This window comes from Diorhabda carinulata, chromosome 1 (assembly GCF_026250575.1).
Source record: "Diorhabda carinulata isolate Delta chromosome 1, icDioCari1.1, whole genome shotgun sequence".
Lineage (NCBI taxonomy): Eukaryota > Metazoa > Arthropoda > Insecta > Coleoptera > Chrysomelidae > Diorhabda > Diorhabda carinulata.
The window spans coordinates 16,571,253-16,598,755 of NC_079460.1; the positions used below are offsets into that span (position 1 = coordinate 16,571,253).

A 27,503-nucleotide genomic window follows, 5' to 3' on the forward strand; every position below is an offset into this window, starting at 1 on the left:
AACTGTTACCCTGATGATACAGAAATGTCCTGGAAAAAGAAGCAAATTTAAAGCTGGCCATTTAGAGCGACTAACTCATTATGGGGAAAAAATACCTAACTTGTTCGGTACGAACAGATATAAGGAGAGTGCAGTCACAGTGTAGCTAATATTTATGACACGCAGAAATAAAGCGAAATATTATTCTCAGTATTCTGGAAGTCTGTAGAAAGAACGAGACAAATAGCCAATATAAGGTGATAAGAGATAAGAGCGAATAATCAGTTGAAAACTAGAAAGTGTCAAACATCAACTTTATATAAAAGTCACTTCAGCTATTAAAGAATTTGTTGCTACATTTAAATCTTAATTTAAGTGTTTTTAAATTAGTAGTGCCACAATCAAGTGGTCGAATCGTTAGATTTAAAATTCCGTAAAACATTAATTGGAATAACGTAAACATATTTTGTACATTGTTAGTTATCTTCATTCCTTCATCCAGGACCAGATTAAGATTTATAAGGCCCGGGGCTAAAATAATGACAGGGCCCCCTTAAGGAATTCGGAAACCCGGAAAAATTCACATAATAATATCAATACGCTAGATTTGTGGTATCAACACATCAAAAAATACAGAATGATTTCCAAAGATGGACCTGGGGTCCGGGGTTACAGCCCCCCCAAGCCCCTAGCTTAATCCGGCCCTGCCTTCATCACTTAGATGTGGCTCATAGTTAGTGAGAGTGATAGAAATTAACTTTTGGTGGGTCAACCAGTCGCTTTTGATAAATCTTACATATATTTGCTGGTACGTCTATATAATATTAACTTTTGAGCTGTTGAAACATTTTTACATATTTCCTATTATACTGTTCAGTACTTTCACGAGTACTCTACTTTGCTGTAAGGAAATCGGATTTTTACCTAAAGAAAATTATTTCAAAAAGCATAGAAAAAATTTGGCAGGGATTTTTTTCATCCCTTTTCCTTGCAAGATACCAAAAATCACAAGTTAATGCCTTAAAAAATTGTGGATAACTAATATTTTCTATAACACATAATATTGAACTAAAAAAGGCAACATAATTGAAATAATAATTGGCTTTTGTTTTTTTTCTACCTTATAATAATAATAATTGTATTATTACGAATAACTAATTTTTTTTATGATAAAAAGGACACTAGGAGATTATCAATTTCAATACTAATCCATATATATTTTTCGTGTGTTCTATAAAAAGAATTAGGTATAGTATCGGGTGAAAATTTGAAGCCACTCGGTGGGTTCCCGTTTTCGGAACTCCAGCTCTTTTGTTTTCTGTTCCTATGAGATCCGGTGGTCCTTCGAAATTTTAATAATTATACAATGCGATTAAAAAGATTGTATGAGTTTTCAGCAATCAATACAGTCCACTCACAACAGCATGAATCGTACAAGAGTGGCCCAGCCAAGTTTTATCACCTTTAGACTATTTTTTCTGTTGATATCTAAGAAAGTTACTTTATAAATACACTGTATTGAAATTTATATAACCAATGTGACATTATTATTCATATAATTACTGTTATATTTTCATTTTACGTCGACTACAAAGAGTTTTTACCGGTCTGAATTACAACTATTAATAAAAATTACGATAATTAATGGCTTTAAAAACTCCATAATATTTCTTAATTGAACTCGTTGATAAAGTAATAACGAGAAAGTTTTGTTGAGTAGAAAGTTTTTAATTTGTTCATGTTGTTTGTTTAGTTCATACTTGATAAAAAACTGAATAATTTTCTTTAAAAACAGCAGGAAGTACATTTAATGGAAATAGCTTTTCTATATTCCGTAAAACGCCTCACTGTTATTTTGGTGAGTAGTTACAATTTAGAAAACTTTTCTTTACCTATGTAGCAACTTTATCAATCAGTATACCATCAATAATGTAATTCATGTATCTTTTCTTTTAAATACATAAAAGCTTTATCGATAGTAAAACAATTTGCTCAATTCAATCGCAATATTTTGTTGGAAGCTCTACCAAATCGAAGGCCACTTTTTATTCCTTTAATTACCTGATAAATGAAGGAAACACACTATTAAGTGATACTTTAATCACTATTTATTAAACTTTAGTTTTATTTATTTATGACCAATATTATACATTAGTCGTTAAAGTTAATAATAGAGTTATAACAATAAATATTTCTGATTCTACTGAAACTACATAATAAACTTTATCATTTAAGCGAAACGTCACATGCTCAATATATTTTTATCATCTATAAAAAAACTTAACGAACATTACTGGAATACCATTGTATAAATAGAAATTATTTAAAAGTAGTATTAATGAGTATCATATTGGCAACGTGTTTTATAGGTGTGTTATTTGTCCGTTCTTTGTAAGGCAGAAATGTTCCTAACTAACAATTATGACTATGATTTTTTATAGTAATTATAATAATGTAACAGAAACTACAGACTACTGTAATTATAAAAACTTATTATGGCACATAGTCAGTCTTGTAGACAGGAATATCTCATAATTATTTTATTTAAAACTTTACATACTTTACCGGTTTTAAATAGCAAATATTTTTTTATAATCGTTGCTTTTCATGTGAATTAGTTTAGTTTGTTTTCAGACATAACCTTTCCATAAAATAAATTTAAATGTATAATGGCAATAAAATAATTGTGAAAAAATATCTATTCAATTTGAATTGAAAGGATTATAAACGCCTAAAAAAAATTATACAGAGGAAACATTATTTTAACTGTAACAGTCTGTATTTATAACTAAAAAATAAGGGTTGGAAATGTTATTGTCATGGTCATGGTCATGGTTGGAAATGTACCATAACAAGGCCAACGATTAAACTTAAATTGAGTGAAAACTATGCTTTGGTACAACAAAATTATCTTCATAGGTTACTGACTAAAAACTTTAGCTTACCTGTACGCACTAATTACAATTATACCGAAGACTAAAGTCGACAAAGCGAGAGATACACTGCCACAATAACGACTCGTCGCCGCGTTTGTGGTCTCAAGTTTGACGGACCTTAGTATGTTGAAGAAGTATTTCTTTACATGTCGATAACTACGACTTTTTAAGATGTCTACGGTCTACTCACTTCACATAAACTGTCAGAATTCCACCAGACACACACGACTTTCCATTAACCACTGATTTCCCATATTTTGGTTGTTTAGAGAAATCCTTTCGCAAGCAACAATGCGTTTAATAAAACATCTTTCGGCAAAGCAAGAACTGTTTACATATCTCGGTTAATTTGTCTAGCACTATTTTAGAACTTTTATAGGTCCTACCTAATGATTGTAAATAGCAATGTTTGGTAGTTTCAGAAGATCCAAGGGAGTACTAGGTTAGTTTTCTACTACTTCTCTTCGCAGGTGGACGACTTGATTGCAAACGCCACAACTAAGCCCCGTTTGCTCATTAACAATGTCTCCATCTTCAATTAACCATATTTTTCTTGCTGTCACGAATGATTAAGGGCCGGTTTCTTCACGTTCTAATAAAGTGCCAAATAATTATTGGCCACATAACTTTAGTAGGAACTTTTAATTGTCGAATAAATGTTATTATGTATAAATACTAATAAGTATTTGTCACTTTATTATATATTTAACAAATAGTCTACTGTTGGTAACACTATGAAAGATGCCTACATAGCAATCATCCATATATTAAATAAGGAGAGGAATAAGCGAAAAAACGTTCTTCTATTGAATGGTATAAGCTCGTTCTTCTAGAATTTGCTGTATTTCTTCAATCGATTACTCATCAAACAAATCTTCCAAATCTTGGAAAGCTTCCATATTGAATATTTAAATATTTGTATGACGAATATTTCTAAAAATGAACTAATCAATTATAGGAATAATAAACAAACAAGCCACTTTTGATGTTAAAATTTTAGATTAAGTTTCTACTAAACTCTCTAATTGACAGTTGTGAGTGCCTTTATTTGGCAAATAACTCGATTTACTGGGAGGTTTATTAGAAGGTGAAGACTCTGAATTTTTGGTTGTTCGGTAAATAATAGACATATTAATCGCACTCCTTACTATATATTATAAAGACGCACTGTGTCGTCAATTAATAAAGAGAGAATGACTAAAAGGAAGTGAAGCAATTGTACTTTTCATAGAATTAGAGATTAGTCTTAACAAGTGACGACATGCTTCAATTGAGGCGTATAAATATTTTGAATATGAATATGATATTCCACATCTCTCTGCATTCATAAAACAGGCTCTGTTTTTTCTTCATGGAATAAATACATACCTCGTTATTACCAACAGATCCAATTATATATTTAATCAAGTTTCCCCTTCGTCAGTAACGCTTGGAACAAAAACAGCTCTTTTCAAGTACAAACAATTATGTAAAATGTGGTGAACCTGTGATGGATTTTTAACCATTTTTGTATTTTCACTTCCTCGTAACAATTAATTAAATTTCAGGAAAATAATCTCCAAAATGGAGAATTTTAGGAAAATTATTCATTTTCAGATTGATTATACGAATAACCGAAATTTCTTACATTCTCTAGGTGTTTCAAATCGATTTTAAAGTGTTCTGAATTCTGAATACCGCAAAAGTAGCTCGCACTTCAATGTTGATTGAATTGAAACGTATCCTTTACGAAAACATTGAATAGGATGTGTCCTACTACGAGAATATTTGCACACGCCTTATATGAATTGAGTAGTTTTAGAGCGAATGAGGACGTATCATCAGGATATTTACGTTGAATTAGATGGAAAATTAACAAATTCATAGTCTTATACTTTTCCCCTATATTATATTATATTTCTTATATTATATCCCTTTATACCATAATAAACGGAACGCAACTCCAAATTCACTTGTAATATCATAGGATTTGACTGAATAGTGAGTTTTTAGAGGTAATTATATTGTTCTACCAAAATTTTACATAATCTGACGGATGATTTAGTTTTTATACTAATATAAATAAAACAAATTACTTTGCACATGGTTGTACACCCCTTGTTGGGCTGAGCCACGTAAGCCTTGCTAGATTTTTCTAGCCGGGTGGATCAATCACTCCAATCTGTCATTCACACACATTCTCCATGTGATCCTCTCCTTGATCTTTTCTTTCCATTGCTTGATTCCTATTCTATTAAGGTCTTCATCTACTTCTTTTAACCACATTTATCTAGGCCTGCCTCTTCTTCTACGTTCTTGATCCCACTAAAACGAAGCTTGTGTGTCTTTGCCCTAGTCATATCATTCTCTGTGTTTTCATTTTTTTTAATATTTCAAGTTCCTCTTCTATTTTGAAATGCATACATTGTCTCTGTATTCATTTTCATTAATCTTGATCGTTCGTGATATCGTTTTTATTATCTTTGTTTCCATTTTACTATTTTTTTGATCATTTTCATCGATCCCGAACCCTACATCAGTATCGGTTTTATTGTTGTTTTGTAAATATGCATTTCCGTCTTCTTATCTACTTATCTATTGTTTTCTTATTTGCATGTTATGTTCTATTAGTTGCTGTTTCTTGAATTTCCCTTATTTACATATCTCAGTACGTGCTCTAGCGATAGATTGAATAATATTACAGTTAGTGGCATAACTTGTCAAACTCCTTTGTTAACTGAGAACTCTTCAGTTTCTCCTTTGATGATTACCCGTTTGTGATTCGTTCATAGTTATTGCGATAAGCTTTCTCAATTTCGTTCCTATCCTTCGGTTTTTCAGATCTTTCATCATTTGTTTCCAATTGCTTTAGTCAAACGGTTGTTGTAAATCTATATACAGCATTTTAATGTCGCTCTGTGTTTTTTTTCACTATCTGTTTAACTGTGTGTAATGCATCTTTAGTGGCTTAATCTTACGTGAAGCCGCATGCATTGTTCATTGAGTGGTTGAAGCGGTGAAAATATTTTAATATCTTTAAACATAATCCATATGGTTTTTCCATCGATATGTCACCGTTAATCAGCTACAAGTCACATATTTCACGTCGAACTATAAGAAACTGGCGTTAATATTTCGGTAGGATATGATGGAAGCGATACTGTTCAATTTGCACGTTCTCTACAGATTTTGGTGGTATTAAAATTGCTTGGTACACAAGCAGATAACGATAACGCGAAGACGTGTACAGAAATGTATTCAGCTGTCGTATTACCAAAAACTGTTGCACCTGATATTACGAGTATATGAGCTGTTGGAACTCAACACTAATTTTGCATGCTATTCTTACAATTTATTATAGTAAAACTTTTCTTGAATTCAGTAATCAATAATAAACGCGAGACTTGTTCTTAGTTTTCAATATTTATGTGATAGGTAAATTGGTTATCGATAAAATGCTTTCCATGTTACCCTTCTTTCTTTTTCTTTTATGTATTAAACCAGTCGCAGAGGTACGATAGATCTCGATCCACACAGATAAAATTAATTGAACGGCACTGGAATCCCTTTTACTTTTTTGTAATGGATTATGTGAATGCACGTTGATTGAGAATGGTGAACGAATTTCCAGACAATATTTTTCAAGTGCTAATTTGCTTTCGAGAATAATGTTAAGCAGAAATTGCGAGGATTTGGTCTTGATGGGATTAATATTAAATGATTCTTTTCATTTTCACTTTGATTTATATCGCCGAAAACTACCAAAAAAAATTTCAAAATAAAAACATTTGAAGAACTTCCCTCCAATATCTTATCAATATCAGATTTCAGGTTTTCTTTTTCTGGCGGACAGAATCCATTTACGCACAGAAAATTAAAGTGGCAAAGAGTGTTGGACTCGAAAGTTCATCACTTCTTCTACCAACTAATACCTCCTCCTCTTCTTCCGAACGCTAAGTTGGAACTGTTTAACATATTAATTCAGGTTCGGTTTCTTCTTTCACATTTTAGGCTCGCTTCTTACTTTCTCTCGCTTAAATCGTCTGGTGTAGATCAGCCTTTTTGGTACGCATGTATTGAGAAACCAGTGTTTTTCTTCTCTTCTCCACTACAATAGTGACTGCTGACATTTCGCCAATATGTAACTACAATTCCTCTCTCTCTCTCTCTCTCTCTCTCCCTCTCTCTCTCTCTCTTCACCGTCCGTCATCGTGTGCAAATAACGCGAAGAATACCCATATGTGGAGAGAAATTGTGTAATATCACCCAATTTTGCCTTGGTGCCTATTCAAAGTTGCTTACTTCGTCCACCTTTCTCTTTTATCTTGCTTCCAAGAATTTTGTCATCTTCTATAAATATAACTCTGCCTTTTTTAGATATATTACCGTTTTTTCTAAAGCAAGAAGCACCACCGGCATAACTATTGCAGTCGCCATTATGGCTGGCTCCGTGACCGTCCGATAAGCTAAAGCGACTCTCAATACCAGTCTTTTCTACACCTTTCATACTTCTGTGCTCTCATGGGATATGGCCTATACCTCTGTGCCATACAAAAGTATCGACTGGCCATCAACCTGCTTAGTCGAGGAACACTCGTTGGGGCTTTGTCATCGGCACGCGAATCTGCTCCGAAAAGTTCAGTTTACTATTGATAGTTATACCAAGATACCCGTATCACCTGATTCAGTTTTAACTGAACCAGTTTCAGATTCCGCGCAGTAATAACTGTCACTACATCATCAACATATTCTACTAACGATTGGTGCCGCGTCATCGGAATAGATCGTCGTATGCAATGTTCCAAAGATCCGGTCCGAGTATTGACCTTTAACCGCTCTTGCTATCACTTCAATTCTATGCTATCCTTCCGTGGTGTCATACACCAGGGTTTGGTTCCTCAAGTAACTTTCCACAAACCTCAGATGATACTTTGACGTATGGAGATTATACTGCACTACGTGAATCATTTCATACCACGTTGCCGAACTGATGAACGCAATTTTAACATCAAAAGTAATCAACAAAGCCAACCGGCGCGAAGGATGATTGTAACTCTCAGCTCTCTGTATAACCTGTACTACCTTCTGTATCGCATCTATGGTAGACCGGCCTTTCCAAAATCCATCGTGTCATGGTGACACCAGGCACTCAGCATGATTGAGTACATCTAACAGCCACTTTCAATACCTCGTTTGGGGTGCCATCTGGTCCTGGATCCTTCATATTTGAGGGTTAGTTGTTTAGAAGTCATAAAATAACTGAATAACCGTCAGCATTTTTCAATCCCAGCATTTTAATCATATGTTAAATTTAAATTTCCAAACATCAAGGTGGAAATATATACTGAAACATAGTTGACAAATAAGTTAGTATTTTCAAATCAGAAACAACTGTAGCTCTGTCCGTCTCATTTATTTGGAATGAATATTCGATAACCGTGATATACTTTGGCGTATTACAACAAAGAATATTTGAGCTTTGCTTGTTACTTTGTTCGAAAACTTGATTGGGGATTCATGAGCTCTGGTTATGTGGAATTACTTCATATTCTACAACTCAGTTTAACATTGCATTTCGAATCAAATTATTAGACAAGAAGATCACTCTGTTTGTCAATTTCTTGTATTTAAGAAATACGATCTAATCTAGTCAACTGCTATATTTTCTTAGATGAATAATCTTGATGATTGTTTTGTTCCAATAAATTTTTAATAAATAGTATAATTGAAGTTTTGGCCTGATATTGATCTGTATCAAAACATTACCTTACATTTAAAACTCTTACATATGAATTAGAAGCTCATTTACTAGACCAATATCTAAATTTTTTACGGAAAAATTCACTTGGATTACATTTAAAGATATTCATTCGCTTGAATTTTCAATGCGAATGAGCTTTTGATCGGCACTAAGCAATCGTGACATCTACCTTGTAGTTTCTCCTTTTTCATGAGTAACCCTCCATGCAAAATATCAAAATCCATTTGATTGAAATATTTACCACATTACCTTTCCCACGTACTTTTCTTCCACGATCGCTAAGTACAAGGGCACGGATTTTATTAACCATTTCTGAAGTAGTTACAGTTAATTACGGTCCCGAACGCTTAGCATCATCCGGGTTCTTATGGCTACTTTTGAAAGTAGAGAAACATTTACAAATCATTCTATGAACGAAACACTTTTCGTATGATCTCTACGTAAATTTTCCTCTGCTTTCTTAATTTTCCAAATAAAAATAATGTTCAGTTCAGCAATTTTTTTAACAGGTATCAATGCCTATAGAACTAAATTGTTCAATTTATGTTTTATGACAGAAAACGTTATAGAGATGTCAATTTACAGGGTGGCGCCATGAAACGTGCATATTCAAAAAATAGAGTAAAAATACAAAAGGTGTAGTTATAGTAAAAGTTAGAAATTCTGAAGTAATAACTGAAACTTACTGTTTCAAAATATCACCATAAGATCACCAGAATGTCTACGACGGCACTCCTCTAACCGCGACCGGAAATTATTGGAAACTTTCTTCATTAATGCTCATGTGATTGCTGTCATTTCCCCATTTCTCCTTGAACTAGTAGGTGTTTCTCAAATTATTATTGTAAGCTTTGTGTTTGAGGTACCCTCACAAAGAAAGTCAAGAGACGTCAGATATGGACTACGTGGGGGGCATGGAATATTGCATCTTTTCCTAATTAGTCTGCCTGGGAGCCTCTGTTTCACAATCACCATGGAAACATTTGACGTGTGACTGGTAGCTCCATCTGATTGAACCCAAGAATTCACGATTCTTGAAGTTCTAGAGCCAAAAAACATCGCAATATAGCGTTATATTAATCGAGAGTTTTGCTACCTCATATTTTCAAAGAAAAAAGGACCAATTTCTTACTGTTACAGTATTAACAATACTGTCATCGGCTCTAAGTATTCTCGAACGACCTTTCACTTGTGGTTCAAACTTGTGACTCCACGAAATTGCGTAACCAATAGTAGTGAACTCCCACCGCCCGCGCGCTTTCTGTACCACAATAAAAGATTATGCCATATGCAGCACATTCTAGTGCGCCACCTCGTATTATTGTTTCTATCAATAAAATATTTTAATTTGTATGTAACGAGTTCAAAGCAAACTTAAACTAATTATATTTTAATATGGAAACGAACGTAAGAAAAAGGAGAAAATCTTTTTGCAATTCAGGTAAAAACTTCCAGACTATTAGAAATAACGTCTTATATTCTAAATATCTCTCAGTTTTTTTCATTTTCATAATTTCATGTGAAATCGTTTGGAAAGTTGATAAAGCAAAAACTTGAGATTTACTCCAATCCCGCTTCCTAAGAACAATGAATCTCGAAAAAGAGAAGGAATAACAGCTGAGCTGCGCTGATTAACTATGGAGATTATTCTTCATGGAAGCGCATAAACAAATTAATATCATCGTTATCATACCAGATTACTAAAATATGAAGCAATGTCTGCAGATTCCCTAGTTGCGAAATTGTTTTTACATAACTCTATTATCTTTATTTGTATTATATGTCGTACAATGAAAAATTCAAATAATAAAGCCAATCAATATTTTGCGGATAAATAAAGATAAAATCGCGACATATTTTGAACTGTATTATTCTCTAAAAACATCACTTTTACTTTCTAATTAAACACGGAAATAATATAATTAGCTACGTTTATTGCTTGTATATTTACAATATACAATGTATATTCAAATTAAAGGCAGTATCAATTTATGCCACCCTTAGACCAGGTACATTGGAACAAAAAAATAGTAACTAAAATAGTGTTAGGATAAAACCCATTGGGAAAGTAAGAGAATATAATGTAAATGAAAGAAATAAATAATATACGGATGATCTAAGGTCAGGAAGGAGCGTTTTTAAGTGTAAACAAAAAAAGGTCTATTTCGATTTGCGGTAAACTAGAAGTCCAATGGAAAAAAAAACTTAAATAGCAAAATGTAGGTAATGAATGCTACAACTTTTGTATCTAGACCTTTTGCACATAACCTCAAAATTTATATAAAAAATGTCAATTATCAAGTTTTTGGTTTTTATTTTTATACTTTATTTTTTTTACTTTCTTATGTCTCTAACACAAATTTTTAGACTTGTAGTATTTGGTTTTTTACTTTATTTCGAGAAAATATGGAAGAAGCAACCTAATTTTCAATAGAAAATTCTCAGATCAAAATATAGGCTTTATCTAAAAAGTCGTTGGACTTTTTGTTCTTTGAAATCTCTACTTTCTCACAGTATGAAAAAATATATAGTAACATCGTAAGTTTGGTCAGAAAAGGCAAAAATAACATAATAATTTGAATCCGAAATTTTCTTGTAATCATTATGTACAATTCTTACCTCTATTAAAATTTCACGATATTAATTACTTATATTTATCAATGTAATAAGGAATCTCATACATTGAAAATGTGAGATTTTCATAAATTGCTGAAAGTAGCCGAGTTTTTTTATTTGTGAAAAAATTTTATACTTGTCACTTTGAGCCAATCAGATGCCCTAACTTTACAGATTGCATGTTACAACAACATGAATTTTTCGAAATTTTTCGTGTGTGTGACCTAACTGCAAAATTAATAAGTGAAAAGCCTCGGCTCGACAACTGTCACGTGCAAATATCATAAAAGCGGAAGCAGAAATAATTTTTTTCATAAATATTTATTTTTATCTGAAATATAGATACATACATGCTATTTATAATATCAATTAAAAATTTTAACTGTTTTCAAAATTCGAGATCTACTTATTTTTTCGTCAACGGTGAATTGAATGAGGAGATTTGAGCTTTCTAAAATGCAGATGCTTTTGAAAAAGAAGTAATACTTCTGTCAATCACTTTGTTTTTCTCGCAAGTCAGCTTGAAAGGGTTGATACAACAAAGTCATCTTGCAAGCCAATAAAATGTAGAGTGCCCTATTTTATTTCTTTTCTGTCTCAACGTTTCTAAAACTAAAGTTTTATCAATTTTTGTAATAACACCATCATTGACGTCATTGAATCTGTAAAATTCTTAGGGCTTGTTGTAGAAAATTCGTTGAAATAGAAATTACCGCCTTATCTAAAAAATAAAGGTCCTCCTGTTTTGCGCGGAGATCAGTTTACAAATAACTGAACTTATCCACCTCCTTAACAGTCTATTATGCCTTTATTGAGTCGCATCTCCGATATGCCCTTCCTTTCTAGGGTACGTGTTGTGACACTCAATTTGAGCGAATCTTCAAATTACAAAAGAGAATTTTTAGATATTTTCTAGGACCAAACAACAGGGCTCACTGCAGGGACTTCTTTAAAAGACTAAAAAATTTGACTCTTCCTTCCTTATTCTTCTTTGAATCCGTTTGCCAAATTCGTAAGCACGCTTCTCCAATTTCAGAAAGATCTTTGCACAACTATCCACTTAGGAACGCTGAGCTCGACCTATACATACCTATTCCACGCTTAGAATTAGTTAAGGGCTCAATAATATTTAAGAATTGAAAAAAAAAATGCACAATTACTTGCCAATTGAAATCAAATCGATATTAACTTTTCCGATATTAACGAGAATTTTATAATTAAAATTATGGTACTGGTACTTTTCTATATTAAGTCAAAATAAGATAAAAACTAACCATTTCAAATAAAAAAATAACAGAATGTTTAGAAATTGAAAAGATGGGCTTTCACCAAATTTTGTAAAAAAAGTGTGTATAAAAAAGTTGTAAATTCTTTATCACTCAGAACTTTTATGCTTTAGCTATGGTATACAAGATCGAAATTATGGTCAGCACATCATTAATTTGTGCGTCTAATGTTAAACCATCATAAACTATTTTGACAATAGAAAAGATGTCATTCAATATTCGTCGCGGCATAATATAGCTGTTAATATATTTTTCATTTCTTGAATATTCTATAAAATTCTACAAAAAAACTGATGAGTTAGTCATCTCAACAAGATTATCTCCGAGTGAATAATGATTCTTCAAATTATTCTGAATATTATTACATTTTGACAGTTGGAATTTTTGATATTACAGTATCGATAATTGAGCTTTATTTGATCATGACAAATTAATATTAAACAAAAGCAATAGGAGACTATGTTGAGTCAAGGTCAGTTAAATAAAAGTTATAGAGGGTAAACATAGAATATAAATTGAGATTGACAACCATGTAACTAACACAATGATAATGCCTGGAGCTATTAAGCTGAAGTTGAGATTAGATGTTCCAATATCAAATTTACAAGCTAAAACTCATTGTTCATTCCAAATAGCTTATGTTTTACATTTACAGATACCATGCTAATTTTACATTCTTCTCTTCACTTTGCTTCGTTATTTGCTTGTTTGAGAGTGAATCCGCAATCTCGTGACACAATTTTCATTCGAATTTTGATGTACTTAAACACCTCAAATCCTTCTTAGACTCAAAACACTTTAAAATGGATGTATTGTTTGGTCCTAATATTCTATTTTTATTTAAAAAACTCACTTCAGCCAAAATAATTAATTAAAATAAGCACTATAATTTCCACGTGAAAATGAATATTTTTCGCTCAATTACATGGTTTTGAGGCTTAGTAATATTAGGGTTGGGATATATCATATGTTATTAATTCCGCTTACTTTTTTCACTGAATATGAATGATTTTCTTATGCCTACAGAAAAACTATTTCGCGATAAAAAATAATAGCATACAATGAAGCTTTCTCCTGTCAAACACGCCGTTATTTTTTACTGTCAAATCAAATATGTTCACGTCGTTATTTTTAAATTTATTTCTAAATAAACCACAATAACAACATTTCTTCTATATTAAGCAGTCTATACTCTCTATACTTCGGCATGTGTCAATAATGTAGCGGACTGATAATTTTTATAGACTTCTCAAATTTTCCACTTCTTAGACGTCTCTATATGTTTTTCTTGATAAATAGTTTTGTTGATTGAATGTCTCCACCTATTTCGATTGGCAATTTAATTGTATGTATTACTTGCTATTTTAGTTTACATAAGAGATTAACCCTTGAACAGTAACTTTGTTTGTTCTATGACAAGAATTACTGCTTAAAACAGAATTATCTATAAATTTTTTCAAAATAAGAAAGAAGAATTCAGTTTATTTGTTCAATTTATTTTGAAAGAAAAGGATGTTTCATTGTTTCATTGTTTCAATCCATTTTCATATATATATATATATATATATATATATATATATATATATATATATATATATATATATATATATATATATATGGGTGATTCCGTTCTAACTGTGATTTTTTGTATTCAAAATTTCAAGATTTTAAAATTTAACTTTTCTAACTTTTTTATGCATATTATTCATCTATTTTACTGTAAAAATAAAACTCTAAGAGGAATTTACTACAACTTCAAAGTATCACGAGCAAGACACAAATGTCGGATTTTGAGTTCCACGGTACTGACTCATTTATCCACGGTACTGACATGGTAACTTAAGATATTAAACAACAAGTGCATCAATTTTCCTCAGTTTGATCATAAACATTAGAATTTATAAGGTAATTAGTTTAAATCATTTGTTACGACAAAAAAAATTAATAATTTATCGGTAAATTCTAGGAATGGACATGACACGGTACTGACATTCAAGTGATGTAGTATAAGTTTTCTTTAAGTGGCAAGTTATATTGTATAAAAATAATGTTTAAATATCTTAAGAATTATTCAATTAACACAAAATTTTTATTAATTGATTATTAATTAATGACTAGTACAAAAAAACAATACAGGACATTGAATATCACAGTTAGAACGGAATCACCCATATAGCTTCTTTCCTTTTTTAAATATTTAATTTTTAATTTTTGGCCTAATTTTAACTGTAATGATTTTCTTTGAATTAAAGAAATTAAATTAAATTTCCATTTAACACTTGTATATAGAAAATTTATTTTATTTGATTAATACATTTGGATTAGGTTAGGATTATACTTATAATAATGACATTTCCTAAATCTGAATAAATATTATTGTTATTCTAAATGTGATTGAATTATTTAGATGTTAAGAATTACATATTTCACCCATGAGTTGACTATATACAAGGATATATTGAAAAATTCTTGGCCTACTATAGAACCAAACAAAATTTCAATGTCAAAGTATTTTATTACTCAACATATTCTCCTCTTAATTGGATACATTTATTACAGCGAACCTTCAACGTCTCCAGTTTAAAAAAAAATGTTTCTTCTTGCTCGGCAAACCAGACCTCCACAGCTTTCATTACCTCCTCGTTGGAAGAAAATTTACGACCTTTTGAACTTTTTTTCAGTTGAAGAAATAGATTATAGTCGGACAGCCAAATCTGGTGAATAAGGGGGGTGTTTTAGTGATTCAAACCCTAATTCACAATTTTGTTGCATGGATAGACATGAGATTTATCTATAGGGGCGTTGTTCTGCAAAAACAAAACACCTTTGGATAGCTATCCGCGTCTTTTCTCTTCAATTTTTCCCGTAGGGTGGTCAGTAGTGACGAATAGTAATCTCCAGTTATTGTTCTACCCTTATCCAAAAAATAAATCATGATTTCTCCATGGCAATCCCAAAAAACTGAAGCAAGAACTTTTCAAGCAGATTTTTGGACACGAAACCTCTTAGGTCTTGAAGAACCATAGTGTCGCCATTCTCATCCATAGTAACAATTCGCTTTAAGAAGTCGGTTTCGAATCGAGCACAGATCGAACGCGATGCTTCTACCCTTGCACGCTTTTGGTCAACACTCAAACATTTGGGGATCCATTTTGTAGCAATTTTTCTCATGTCCAAATTAATGTGAATTTTATGATGAACGCGTTTGTATGAAATATTCAGTGCTTCAGATAATCGTTTTAGTCCAATTCGACGGTCTGATAAAATCATGTCATGAACTGCATCGATATTTTCGAGGACTGACACAGAAACTGCCCTTCCCGACCGGTCATCATCTTCAATGGAAAATTTACCTCTTTTGAAGCTTGCAGTCCAATTTTTCACGGTCGAATACGACGGACATTGATCACCAAGGGTATTAAGCATATCTTCGTAAATCTACTTACCTCTTAACCCTTTTGAATAGAGGTATTTGATGATGTCTCACTACTCCAATTTTCGGATTGTCACAATTTCGGTGGACATCTTTTTTCTTTTGATTCCTTGCGTATCTCTGGTTTACTTTTTTGACGACAAACTTTACACTGACACTTCTAATAAGTTACTGTTCGTTGCTATGGTAACACAATATTTTATTTATGCATGAAACTGGTCTAGGCTAACTAGATACCAATACATCCTCGTACTTCTAAACTAACAATAAAGAATTAAATTTCTACATTGAAATGATATACAGTGCGTAATGCTTCAATCTAATTCAAATTTTAAGGTACTTATCGACACATGCGTATTGTTCTAACTAACCTTCAATTTATTTTTTTACTTGTAGAATTTGTAAATCTCTCGTTTCTCCTTCCACCAAAACAAACACAAAAACTAAATAAACAACGTAAGTGTTCGGCAGAGACTAAGAGCGTAAGAGAGTGTTATCCACATGTTTCTCATATTCATAGGCTCCTGTCAATCACTCTCTCATATGTCATGAAAACCATCGAGATTCACACAATCACAAGTTTTTTTTATGTAAATATAAGTATTTTGAATCACTGTCTTTTTCAATAGTTTACATATACAATGAAAAAATTAGTCCAAATGTTCCTTTGATACATAAATAATTTATAATTTTCGATCCTCGTGAATGATACGATCAGCTTGACTATATTTAACCCTCGTTATTAATCTTTTTTCAAATTATCACTTAACTCTTTCTAATTATTTTCTTCGAAATTACGAATCAGTAACTTATTCTGTAAAATTTCTAATAGCTGGCAAAGATCGAAAAAGTTCAATTTCTATTTTAGGTTATGTTGATTGACATTTAACTTTGGAATTTATTTTTATTTCATACGATTCATTAATTGAAATAATTTAATAATGAAATGCTAACTGAATCCAAACATAAACTGAAAAATTACTACAATATCCTTCACGAAATTGCAAAACAGAAAAACCGAGGAAGTTTTCTATTCAGATATATATATATATATATATATATATATATATATATATATATATATATATATACAGGGTGATTCATTAAGAATGTCCAATCTCTGAACTGTAGATTCTAGACCTCAAAATATGATGATTTTGCTCAACATCCTTATGCAAATAATGCTAGTTTCCGAGATACGAGGTGTTCAAAGTTTAAATTTAAATTTTGATTTTCTCAATACTTTTTTATGTTTCCACAATTTCTCTTTGAAAATTGGCAATTTTACGTTTTTTGGCAAGAGGAATCATAAGTTGCACTCTAATTCAACATTGCTAATAGTTACACTTGTTTGTGTTAATTAAATCAAAGTAAACTGTTTTTGGACTTAGCTTACAACTAAAATAATAAAAAAAATATTAAAAAGCGTTAAATTCTACAAAAAAAAGTTACTCTTCTTTGATTCGTGTAACTCAATCGGTTATCGAGTTATTTGCTTCTAAAAAGCTCAATAAATTTTAATTTTTTCATAACAAAATTTTATTATTCCTTAAAAGTGTAACAATAACAAATTTGTGAACAAAAATAAAAAACTTGCTCAAAATGCCCACCAGTTTACGTTAAAGAAATTTAGAACTGTAACTAGTGCTAGCAAATAAATGAAGTGGCGCCATTACAAATTTTAAAACGAAAATTTAGGAAAAGTCATATTAAACGGACCGTGACACATAATCACTGAAAATGTGATAAATATTTTTGTAATAAGATTGATCGGGTAAACCCCCTCTTATTAGCCCTCTTAGCTTTTTATATGATTTATTTAAAAAATAAGTAATTATGTCGGGTAGCAAGTTTGTCGTCTAGTTTTTTATGCGATGTTGAGAACAACGTTTCAGAAATGTTCAATTCTGTCCTAAACAAATTTGTTTGTGGTAAACAAATCAATTATTCTTTCAATGGATCTTATGAAGGGACGTATTATGCGATAGTAGTAGATTATAACAAGCGAAGTACATAGTTAATAAAAATTATTGAAAAGTGTAACTAAGGTAAAAAAGGCGATCTAATGAAAGCATTAGAAAATAACGGTTGAGAATGAAACGCGCAGGGATAACCAAACAAACAAAAAAACACATGTAAAAAAATTCTATTTCTTCAGTTGGAAACATGATTTGCTTTACTTAACTGTAGGTTATGATGTCTATAGTAGAACTATCATGGATATCACAACGATATTGTCGGTTATTGTTAATTCTGATGAGGATAAAATATAGAGGTTAAATAAGTTGGGAGATATGAATAGTTTTATTTTAAGAATTATTTCTTATTTAAGAAAGAATAGGGGAAATAAACTTAAATGTCGTTTCTTTGTTTTCGGGTAAGATTTAGTTAAAGTGTAACAGTAGTCTATTAATATTACATATGTAATATTGTTTTCAGATCAACAAATGTTAATTTCAACTAATCCAAACAATTACCTTATATGTATTTTTCTAATAAAATCCTAACTTTCTTGATTTTGCTCTCCAGGTCTGTAATCACGTTACATTATGTGTATTTGATATGAAAAAATCGACTGAATAGGTGATAATCGCCAAAAAATTTTCTCTTCACATTCATTTGCTCAAAGATATAGTAGTGCAGGTAATGTTGTGTCACATAAAATGGGATAAATTGCTAACATTAAGCCAGTAAATGCTAAAACCGGATGAGTTTTTTTAACAAATCCAATAAGTCTTAACCTGATTCTACCTTTTCCATTGAGGATAAATATACTGAGAAAAATGCTTCAACTTGAGCTACTTCATATTTGAAATTATATAATTAATAATTTTACTACAATAGAAAAACGTCAGTTCAATCACAATGTCTCAAGAATAAACAGAAAAATTCATTAATAAATATAATATTTTACGTAGACTAGTTGGATATATTGAAGAGAAACTCGGAGGCTATCAGCAGATCAACAACAGATGTAGTGCATGTGATGTAACAAACAACAGAAAAGTTCTGGACCTGTATGTGATGTTTGTGAACTTTAAGAAGGCTTTTGATAGTGCCAACAGGAAACGCATACAGCAGGCGATAAATAAATTGATTAATATGATTATGAACAACCCTAAAGCCAAAATTTTGACAAAAGACGACTCTGCTCATTGTAGCAATAGACGGAGAAATATATGAGATAGATATGGGAGAGACTTTATCTCAAAACAGTACGCAGATAGTAAGATATGCTGATGATCCGGCACTAATGGCAAGGGATAAGAGAAATTCATAGTGCAGTTGATAAAAAACGCCGTTGAAAAAGTGTTGGAGGTGAATGTTCAAAAAGAAAGTACATGTTCTTGACTAAGAGAAGGTAAAATAATGAGAGGGAGATCATTCTGTGAGGATATCAATTCCAAAGAGTGAAAGAGCTCAAGAATCAGATCGGAAAATAGGGCGTACTGGAGGTATGTGAGGTTTTTAAGAAGTAACGAGCTGAGTACGAACTTAAAGTTAAGAGTATACAGAGAGGATAGAGAGAAGTGGAACAGAATAGTAAGGGAAGCTAACAAGAAGCTGTAACAGATTGAATAGTGAACCAAGAAAGCCGCTAAAGATGAATCCACAGAGTCAGAAAAGGCGGCTTTTATCCGCAATGGAACCTAATATATAGCTAGCTAATATATCAAAAAATTTTTTAAGTTGTATTCCATTAAACAATTGTTATATTAAACTTATCTTATTATATGCTCAATCATGAATAATAGGTGAGTCGAAAATTTTGTCCAACTAGCATCTCATTGAGATCTAAGACCAGTAAAAGTTTCTGGAGGCCAAATCTAGAGAATACGGTGTATGCGAAACCAATTCGGAGACCAATTTATGTGAATTTTGCATAGCTCCATTTGATTTATAACACAATGCATTGTCTCTATGAAGCAAAACTTTTTTCTCCTTCAAGCGTTCCAATAACGATACGCAATAGTAGCTATTTATGGTTTTTCTCTTTTCTCCATGCATATACCAACATAATGATACCATAACCTTGCCAACCGGCGTTTACGCCTTTCTATGCTCTGGAGTCAGTTCATCACGAACATTCCTCTCGTCCGACTGTCGATTTCACTCCAGTGTGAAATGATAGAGCCATATTACATCAATTGTCTCATATCGACGGAAAAATTTGGTCTTACTAGGATTTAACAGCTCACTCTGCTCAAAATTATCAATTCGTTTTGTTTTTGGTATATACTGAGTACGTGCGAAGGAAGCTTTCGCATACCCAAATATTGATTGACGATATGTTCAACACTTTCTTTTGATACACTTAGGATCTTAGGATCTTAGCTATCTCAAGCAGTTATCATAAATAATTCCATAGACTTTTTTAATATATTCGTCGGTGAAAGTCTCTTTGGGGCATCCTCTGTGCTTATTTCGCCTCTTCAAATCTATCAAACCACTTCTCAATGATTGATTTTCCTGAAACAAAGTCCGAAAATTGTGTCAAATTAATACAAGTGTCTTTTGAAGGTTAGAGCATACTGAAAATCATATAGACTAATACTAGTAGCGTCATCTATGTGTCAGACTAATATCTCGCAAACTACTATAATAAATATAGACGGAAACATTCTAAGGAAATGACACTGTAGAAAGGAAAAACTCTCCATTGCCCATTTCTTACTCCTTTGGTAGGGGGCAGAAACCAAATGCTTGAATGCATTAGCAAATGTTATATAAAAATACCTAATAGTCAAAGACCAAAATAAATCTGTATTTAGACTTAAAACACCCTTTATCTCTGAAGAGTGATATTGTGATCAAGTATTTTTAAAATATTTACACTAGTAATGAGTAATTCTGTATACAAACGACACTTTCCGTTTATGGAAAGCGAGTTTTTCGTAATTTTTAACGTGGTAGAATGGAGACAGCTGCTGAATGTTTTTGAAATTTATTAATATTCCAGAGAATTAAAATTATTGTGATGAGTTTTATTTTAGGTCCAACGCTCTCGCGAATGTTGAGAGTAAGCTTCTTTCAATTTACCATCTTATTGTGTTTTAAATTTTATTTCTCTTTAAATACAATAAAAACGGAGAATCCGAAGAGACTGTCTAATTAATGCGATTACGGTGCTTTTTATGTTTCCGAGATTCAGCAGAATCAATTAATATTATTCTAGCGAAAATTCTGCAGTTTTAGCAAATATTCATATTAAAAAATCATATATACAATTTTTCTAATCCATAAAAAAGTAGTAGCCACATATACTAACCTTATAAGTAACGTCAGAAAATTGAATCGAATTCTAACTGTAGAGCTATTAGTAACATTTTTATGTGGCCCTAAACCAGCTATTCTCAACCTTGGTCCGCGGAGAAATTTTACTGGTTCGCGGAGAAATTTTACTGGTCCGCGGAGAAATTTTACTGGTCCGCGGACATTTCCCCTATCCACGAAAAAAATTCACTTAATTTAGTTCTAATTTATGATAAGTACAGAACTGAAGACAAATTCCTAAAATTCTTACAAGTGTAATTCCTATCGTTGGAAGTAACGAAAGTACAGAATATTTTTCATACAAGTTGCATTTTTGTTGCATGATGTTAAAGTTAAACGAAACATTATAATACTTAAACATATGTTTAACTGGATTTACCTAATATAAAAGTAAGTTTATTGACTATATATATATATATATATATATACTTATATAGACGCTAATATTTTTTAATCCTCAATAACATGATCCGTGGACAAATCATGCTGTTTACTTATTTGAATACCAGTTCAACGTCTCAAAAAAATGACCACGAAATAGGACCGCCAACAAAAAAGAAGAAACCAATTATCAGACACTACAACCCTGATTATTTAAAATATGGTTTTATTCTTTGGCCCAAATCTACGGAAGAAGATGTACGTCCGATGTGTATCATTTGCCATGAAGTTCTAGTAAATGGTGCTATGAAACTTCTTAGGTCTAGAACCAGAGTGTCGCCATTTGTTTCGGGATCGTAGAAATGTACCCAATTCTCATTCATAGTAACAATTCGGTTTAAGAAGTCTACATCGTTTTCAAATCGATGCGATCTTGTACCCGCTTTTTGTCAACATTCAAACATTTGGACATCCATTTTGCGGTAATTTTTCTCATGTCCAAATTGACGTGAACTATATGATGAACGCATTCGTATAAAATATTCAGTGCTTCAGATATCCGATTTAGTCCAATTCGACGGTCTGATAAAATCATGTCATACATCGATATTTTCGGGAACTGACAAAGAAACTGGGCTTCCCGATCAGTCATCATCTTCAATGGAAAGTTTACCTCTTTTGAAGCTTGCAGTCCAATTTTTACACTGTCGCATACGAAGGACATTGATTACCAAGGGTATTAAGCATATCTTCTTGAATCTGCTTACCTCTTAATTTGATGATGGCTCGATACTCCAATTTTTCGATTTTCACACTTTTTTCTTTTGATTCCTTGGTTTACTTTTTTGACGCCAAACTTTACACTGACACTTCTAATACGTTATTGTCCGTTGCTATGGTAACTAGATACCAATACATCCTCGTAATATACAGAAAACATTTAGCTGCGAAAAGTTTATCCACAGAATTGAATGAAGTATTAGCGGAATTGGAAAAAGCGATTTAAACTGTAGATTTTGTAAATTTGAAACAAATACTAAAAACCAAGAAAATAGTTTGTTGTTTTACATAGTTCTCAATAGGAAATAATATATTCACTATATTTCTTTAAAAAGTAATATGCTCAGTACGTATTATTTAAATAAACAGAAACAGTTTAGGCTCTAAAAGACATTGAATGTCAAATTGTTCTCATTATAAATTTGAAACGCCATATGCGATTTTGATCAAAACAAAGAATATTATACCGATACGTTATGAGTATTTGGATTTTATGAAAGAAATACTAAATTGCATTGAAAACAGTTTGATAATAAAAATAAAAGAAATTACAAGAGTTGACCCACATGTAAAGTTCATAAACAAGATAATTGACGAAAGATAGTTATTCTAGTAGATAGTTCGTTGATAGAATGAACGAACAAAGATTAAAAAAGAGAGTCTATGAGCCATAATACACCGAAAGAATAGGAGAAGGTGTCCACGACAGAACTGTGGGGAGCAAGTTTGGTTAGAAGGAAAAAACGGACGCTCCAGTTGAAAGGAGAGATATTAGTGATAAAAGGAATCATTAGAAGAGATCCGAAGCTAGATAATATTTTTCATTTTGTAATATAATGTCGTACAATATTTATAGAATAAATATTTTTCCTGAATAATTTGAATTTTGTTCATTTTATTTTTTATATTTTATTTTATCATGAACTTTGAATGAAAATTATCACAATTATTTCTATAACTTACTTCAACAGTATAACGTTTCCCATACCAAAATTATTTTCTCAAATAACTCAAGAAGTGATTTAAAATAAGCAACCTTCCCTATATATATCCTAAATATGCGATCAATTTGATTGAATAATATGTTTTTTATATAAAGTTATCATGAACATTTGGAAAGAATTGTGAAATAAAAATATTTTATGCGACAGTTTGAATTCTCAACAACACATTGAAATACTACTATTTGTTTCAGTGGAAGTCCTCTTTTTGGTCTGGGGTATCAGACTCTGCATTGTTGTGCGAAAAGCGCCATCAGAATTCAATGAGAGCCGATTTATCTCCATGGCCATTTACAACGAGTTCTTGTTATCGGTTTTCTTGAATATATCAATGTAAGTACTTTTTTCAATCACAATTTCAAATCATTGAATAGAAGAGCTAATTATTGATGAAATAAATGAACTATTACACTATTATATCATCAGTACAAATTATCATGATTTATATTTAGATTTTTCAGTTTCTTTCCTAACAGAAAAAACTGTAATTATTTATATTCTCTCTTTATTTTCACAACTTTTCAAAACGTCTAACTAAATCTTCTAGGTCACTATAAAAATATCATGCGTTTTTGGAGTCAAAATATCCGTCCACCGAGTATCTAATTTCATCTTCGCTGTTAAAATACTTCATACTCCTTAATCCGGCCTTCAGCTCTGTGAACAAAAAATAGTCAAACGGCACCAGATCAGGGCTATATGGTGCGTGTTCAATCTGTGTGAAGCATTTTTCGTGTACAGTAGCCTTAAAAAGCGAAGTAGAGTGGACTGGAACATTGTCATGAAGCAAGCGCATACCTCGCTGATTTTGCCTCGCCTTTTTTTGATAAAACTTGTCGACTTGTCTTGTAGTAACACAAGAATGAAATGGACCTATACAAATACGATAATATGAAAAAAAATAATTGTACACGTAAGGTTTTTATGTTAGGTTAGGTTATTTATTAAAAAAATAATTTCACGTTTTTTAAATCCTATTTATGTTGACAATATTCAGAGTTTACATCTAATAAACATGCCTCACATAAATTAAAAACGAAAACTTTAAAAAAATCACTTCAAATATCAATTAGCTTTACTTTTATGAGAGGTTTCTCATTTCTCTTTTAAAAAACCAACAGTAATCACCCATCATGGCCGAATCCCATCATCCTTGATACCGAATTTCCATTGTTCTAATATCTTGGTGGAACGTTTCACCACTGACAGCTCCCAAATTTTCGGGAAAAAGTGTCAGATGGAAATGGAGGAAATGACTTTTCAATGACATTCGAGCACCAAGGGATTTGTATGCGTCTAGAAATTCATCAACTAACTGTTTATAGTTTGGATCCATATTGTTGCTCAAAAATCCCCTCACTACATTAACAAATGCCTTCTATGCTCTAAGATCCTGTTTGGTGAGCTTTTTTGTCATCGTCCAGCAGTTTTCTTATTTGTTGTCCAATAAAAATAACTTCCTTTACTTTGGCATCACTCAACTGAGGAAAGACTTCTCTAAGGTATTTGAATGCATCACCTTCTTTATCCTTTACAAAGTTTTTCATCGATCCAAGTTTAATGTGATGGGGGGCAGTAGGACATTTTTGGGATTTACAAGTGGTATACTTAACATTTTGAGATCCCGGTCGAAACTCACTTCTTGCTTGACAATTTTTTTTCACATAATGTAGATCTACTAATCGACTGTCCCATAGACAAAGAGAACAGAAATGTTTCGTAAACCATTAAAGTCCCATTAAAATTCCAATCACCTTCGGGTCCCCATATATCTGCCACTTATACTTGTTGTAGTTAGTTTTGTCTAAAAGTAAGCGAATATTCCTTCATCTTCACAGAATGAGCAACTGATATAGAAGGTTTTAAATTTCCGATGTGTAATAACACTGTATTTAGACGAGTCAATAAATAGGCGCCGCTGGGATTATGCTGTTTCCAATTTAAGTATGAAAATATTTGAAATAGGCTTTTTCCACATATTCGGAAAATGTCCTGGCTTGCGATTTCACCATAAATTCTCCACAAATATAACAAAATTTGTTAGGAGAAGTTTTGCAACTGGGGCAGGTTTGACTCGACATTTTCGTCAATCACTTCTTGCACTATGAACAGAGAACGACTTACTATTAAACTCAACAGAACACTAATTTTTAATGTTATTTTTATGTTTATTATTCTTAATAATACAGTTCAGGTATTTTTTCGGCCATAAAATTTACTGATATTAACCGCTCCTTTATAAAATTACCTACCTGCTAATGTAAACAGGGATAATTAAGCTATTGAAAAGTGGTACGTGTTTAGGGCTTAATAAATATTTTCTATTGTTGGATGGGTATTTCCATTTTAAAAATAAAGGTCTCGCCTGTGTTACGAAAATCTTGTCGGCCAGTGTAATTTATGGCTGCAACTACCTTAGTATGTTATAGTAATATGCCACGTTAACGTTTATATTTGATTCTTTAAAGTCGATCAAAAGGATACCATCACAGTCCACCATTCTGTTTTAGCTTGTATTCGTGTTAATCCATCTTTAGTCAAAAATTTTACAACGGCGTGAAACTCAATTTGAAACATTTTTCAACAACTCGTATGATCTATACTATAATAAAATGGATCGAGGTAGCAAGTTGAAACATTGTGTAAGGCCTATTTGATATCAAATATTAGTTGATAATCTTCAGAACGCTCCCCTTCAGGAGCTTTATCTGCTTTGTCGTGACACTCATTTTTAGCATGCTGTTAAATATGGTGAGTAAAAGAAGTCAAAAACTCGCGATTCCAAATCGACTTGTGCAAGGGGAGTTGTTACGATGAAGAAGAAACTTTGACTTGTTTTATAGGTCTATTTAATCGTAAATCGCTTAGGAAACGTTCCATTACTTCTTTGGAAAATAGTTCTTCTCCTTAGAACAAACTACAATCTCACAATGCCCTCTTGATCGGCAATAACTATGGCCTTTGTAGGGCGAAGTCAGTCACTGGTTTGCTATCAAGAACTCCGAATTTATGTTTAAGGACCATGGCTACATCTGCATGAAGACATTTCAATTTAATGGTAATTGAAGGATGCTTTTCTTCTTGTACATCAGTCAAAAATATCAGAGCTTTGTTGTCTGGAAAATCATATTCTAAAATGCTTTGTGCATACCAGAACGTGATTTTCAGGCTCTCGAATAGTCAGTGACTAGTTTAAATGAACAATATTACGTGACCTTTATTACAATCTCTTTCAACTTTCACCAAATATTGACATCATAAGTAAGATTCATTTTTTAGGACAGACGCGAGTATAAAGTAGCTATGATAGCAAATTACAAAGTCGGAACGAGGTCAAATTTGTAGCTGCTTGTGACAAACAATGAGAATATGAGACATAATAGTTAAAATAGATGCATCTTAAGTATTTGTTACTATGAGAAATGATTAACCGTAATTTTGATCACATTTGTTTGTTCTTTATTCCATATTCTTGTTTTGTTATGCCACCCTTTGGTATAGTTTTGTTATTATTCAAAAGTACTTTTTTCGAGAATACTTCAATTAAATTTTACTACTTATCCTGACTTGAGCCATCATATCCGCCATATTTTCCGTGTTATTATATCAGTAAGTTTCTTTTTACGGATCATTTCTGATCTTATGTTTTTATAAGTGGATGTTAAAAATGACTTTACGATAATAGTAAGCGGTTTTTGTATAACATACAATGTAGATCTCATTAGATGTTGAAACAATATCGGTTTATAACAAATAAAAGTATATATAGAAAGATAAATTTTTCATTTTACCCATTTTAGGGCGAACTAATATTTTGGTAACAAGAATAAAATGTTTCACAAAAATAAAGCCGAGTTTTTGTACCGTTTCATATCCATGGAAGAAACGTAGGTCCATCAATTCAAACCCGAAACAAAAGAACGATAAAAACAATGGACTGGAAAAAGAGAACCGGCTCCAAAGAAGACAATGACCGTTCCATCTGCAGGCAACGTCATGGCATTGGTCTTTTGGGATGTGCGTGAAATAATTTCCATTGACTATCTTGAACTTATTATAACGTTAAAGCAAAGAAAT

At 31.9% G+C, this 27,503-nt stretch overlaps 1 protein-coding gene across 1 annotated transcript in view; it reads left to right on the forward strand.

The window, feature by feature from the left end:
• LOC130891864 (probable G-protein coupled receptor 158) overlaps positions 1-27,503 on the forward strand; it is a 419,687-nt gene that overhangs the window by 319,632 nt on the left and 72,552 nt on the right. The window contains exon 9 of the mRNA XM_057796922.1: positions 23,621-23,759. Coding sequence (XP_057652905.1) covers positions 23,621-23,759 — 139 coding nt within the window. The remainder of the gene's footprint in view (positions 1-23,620; positions 23,760-27,503) is intronic.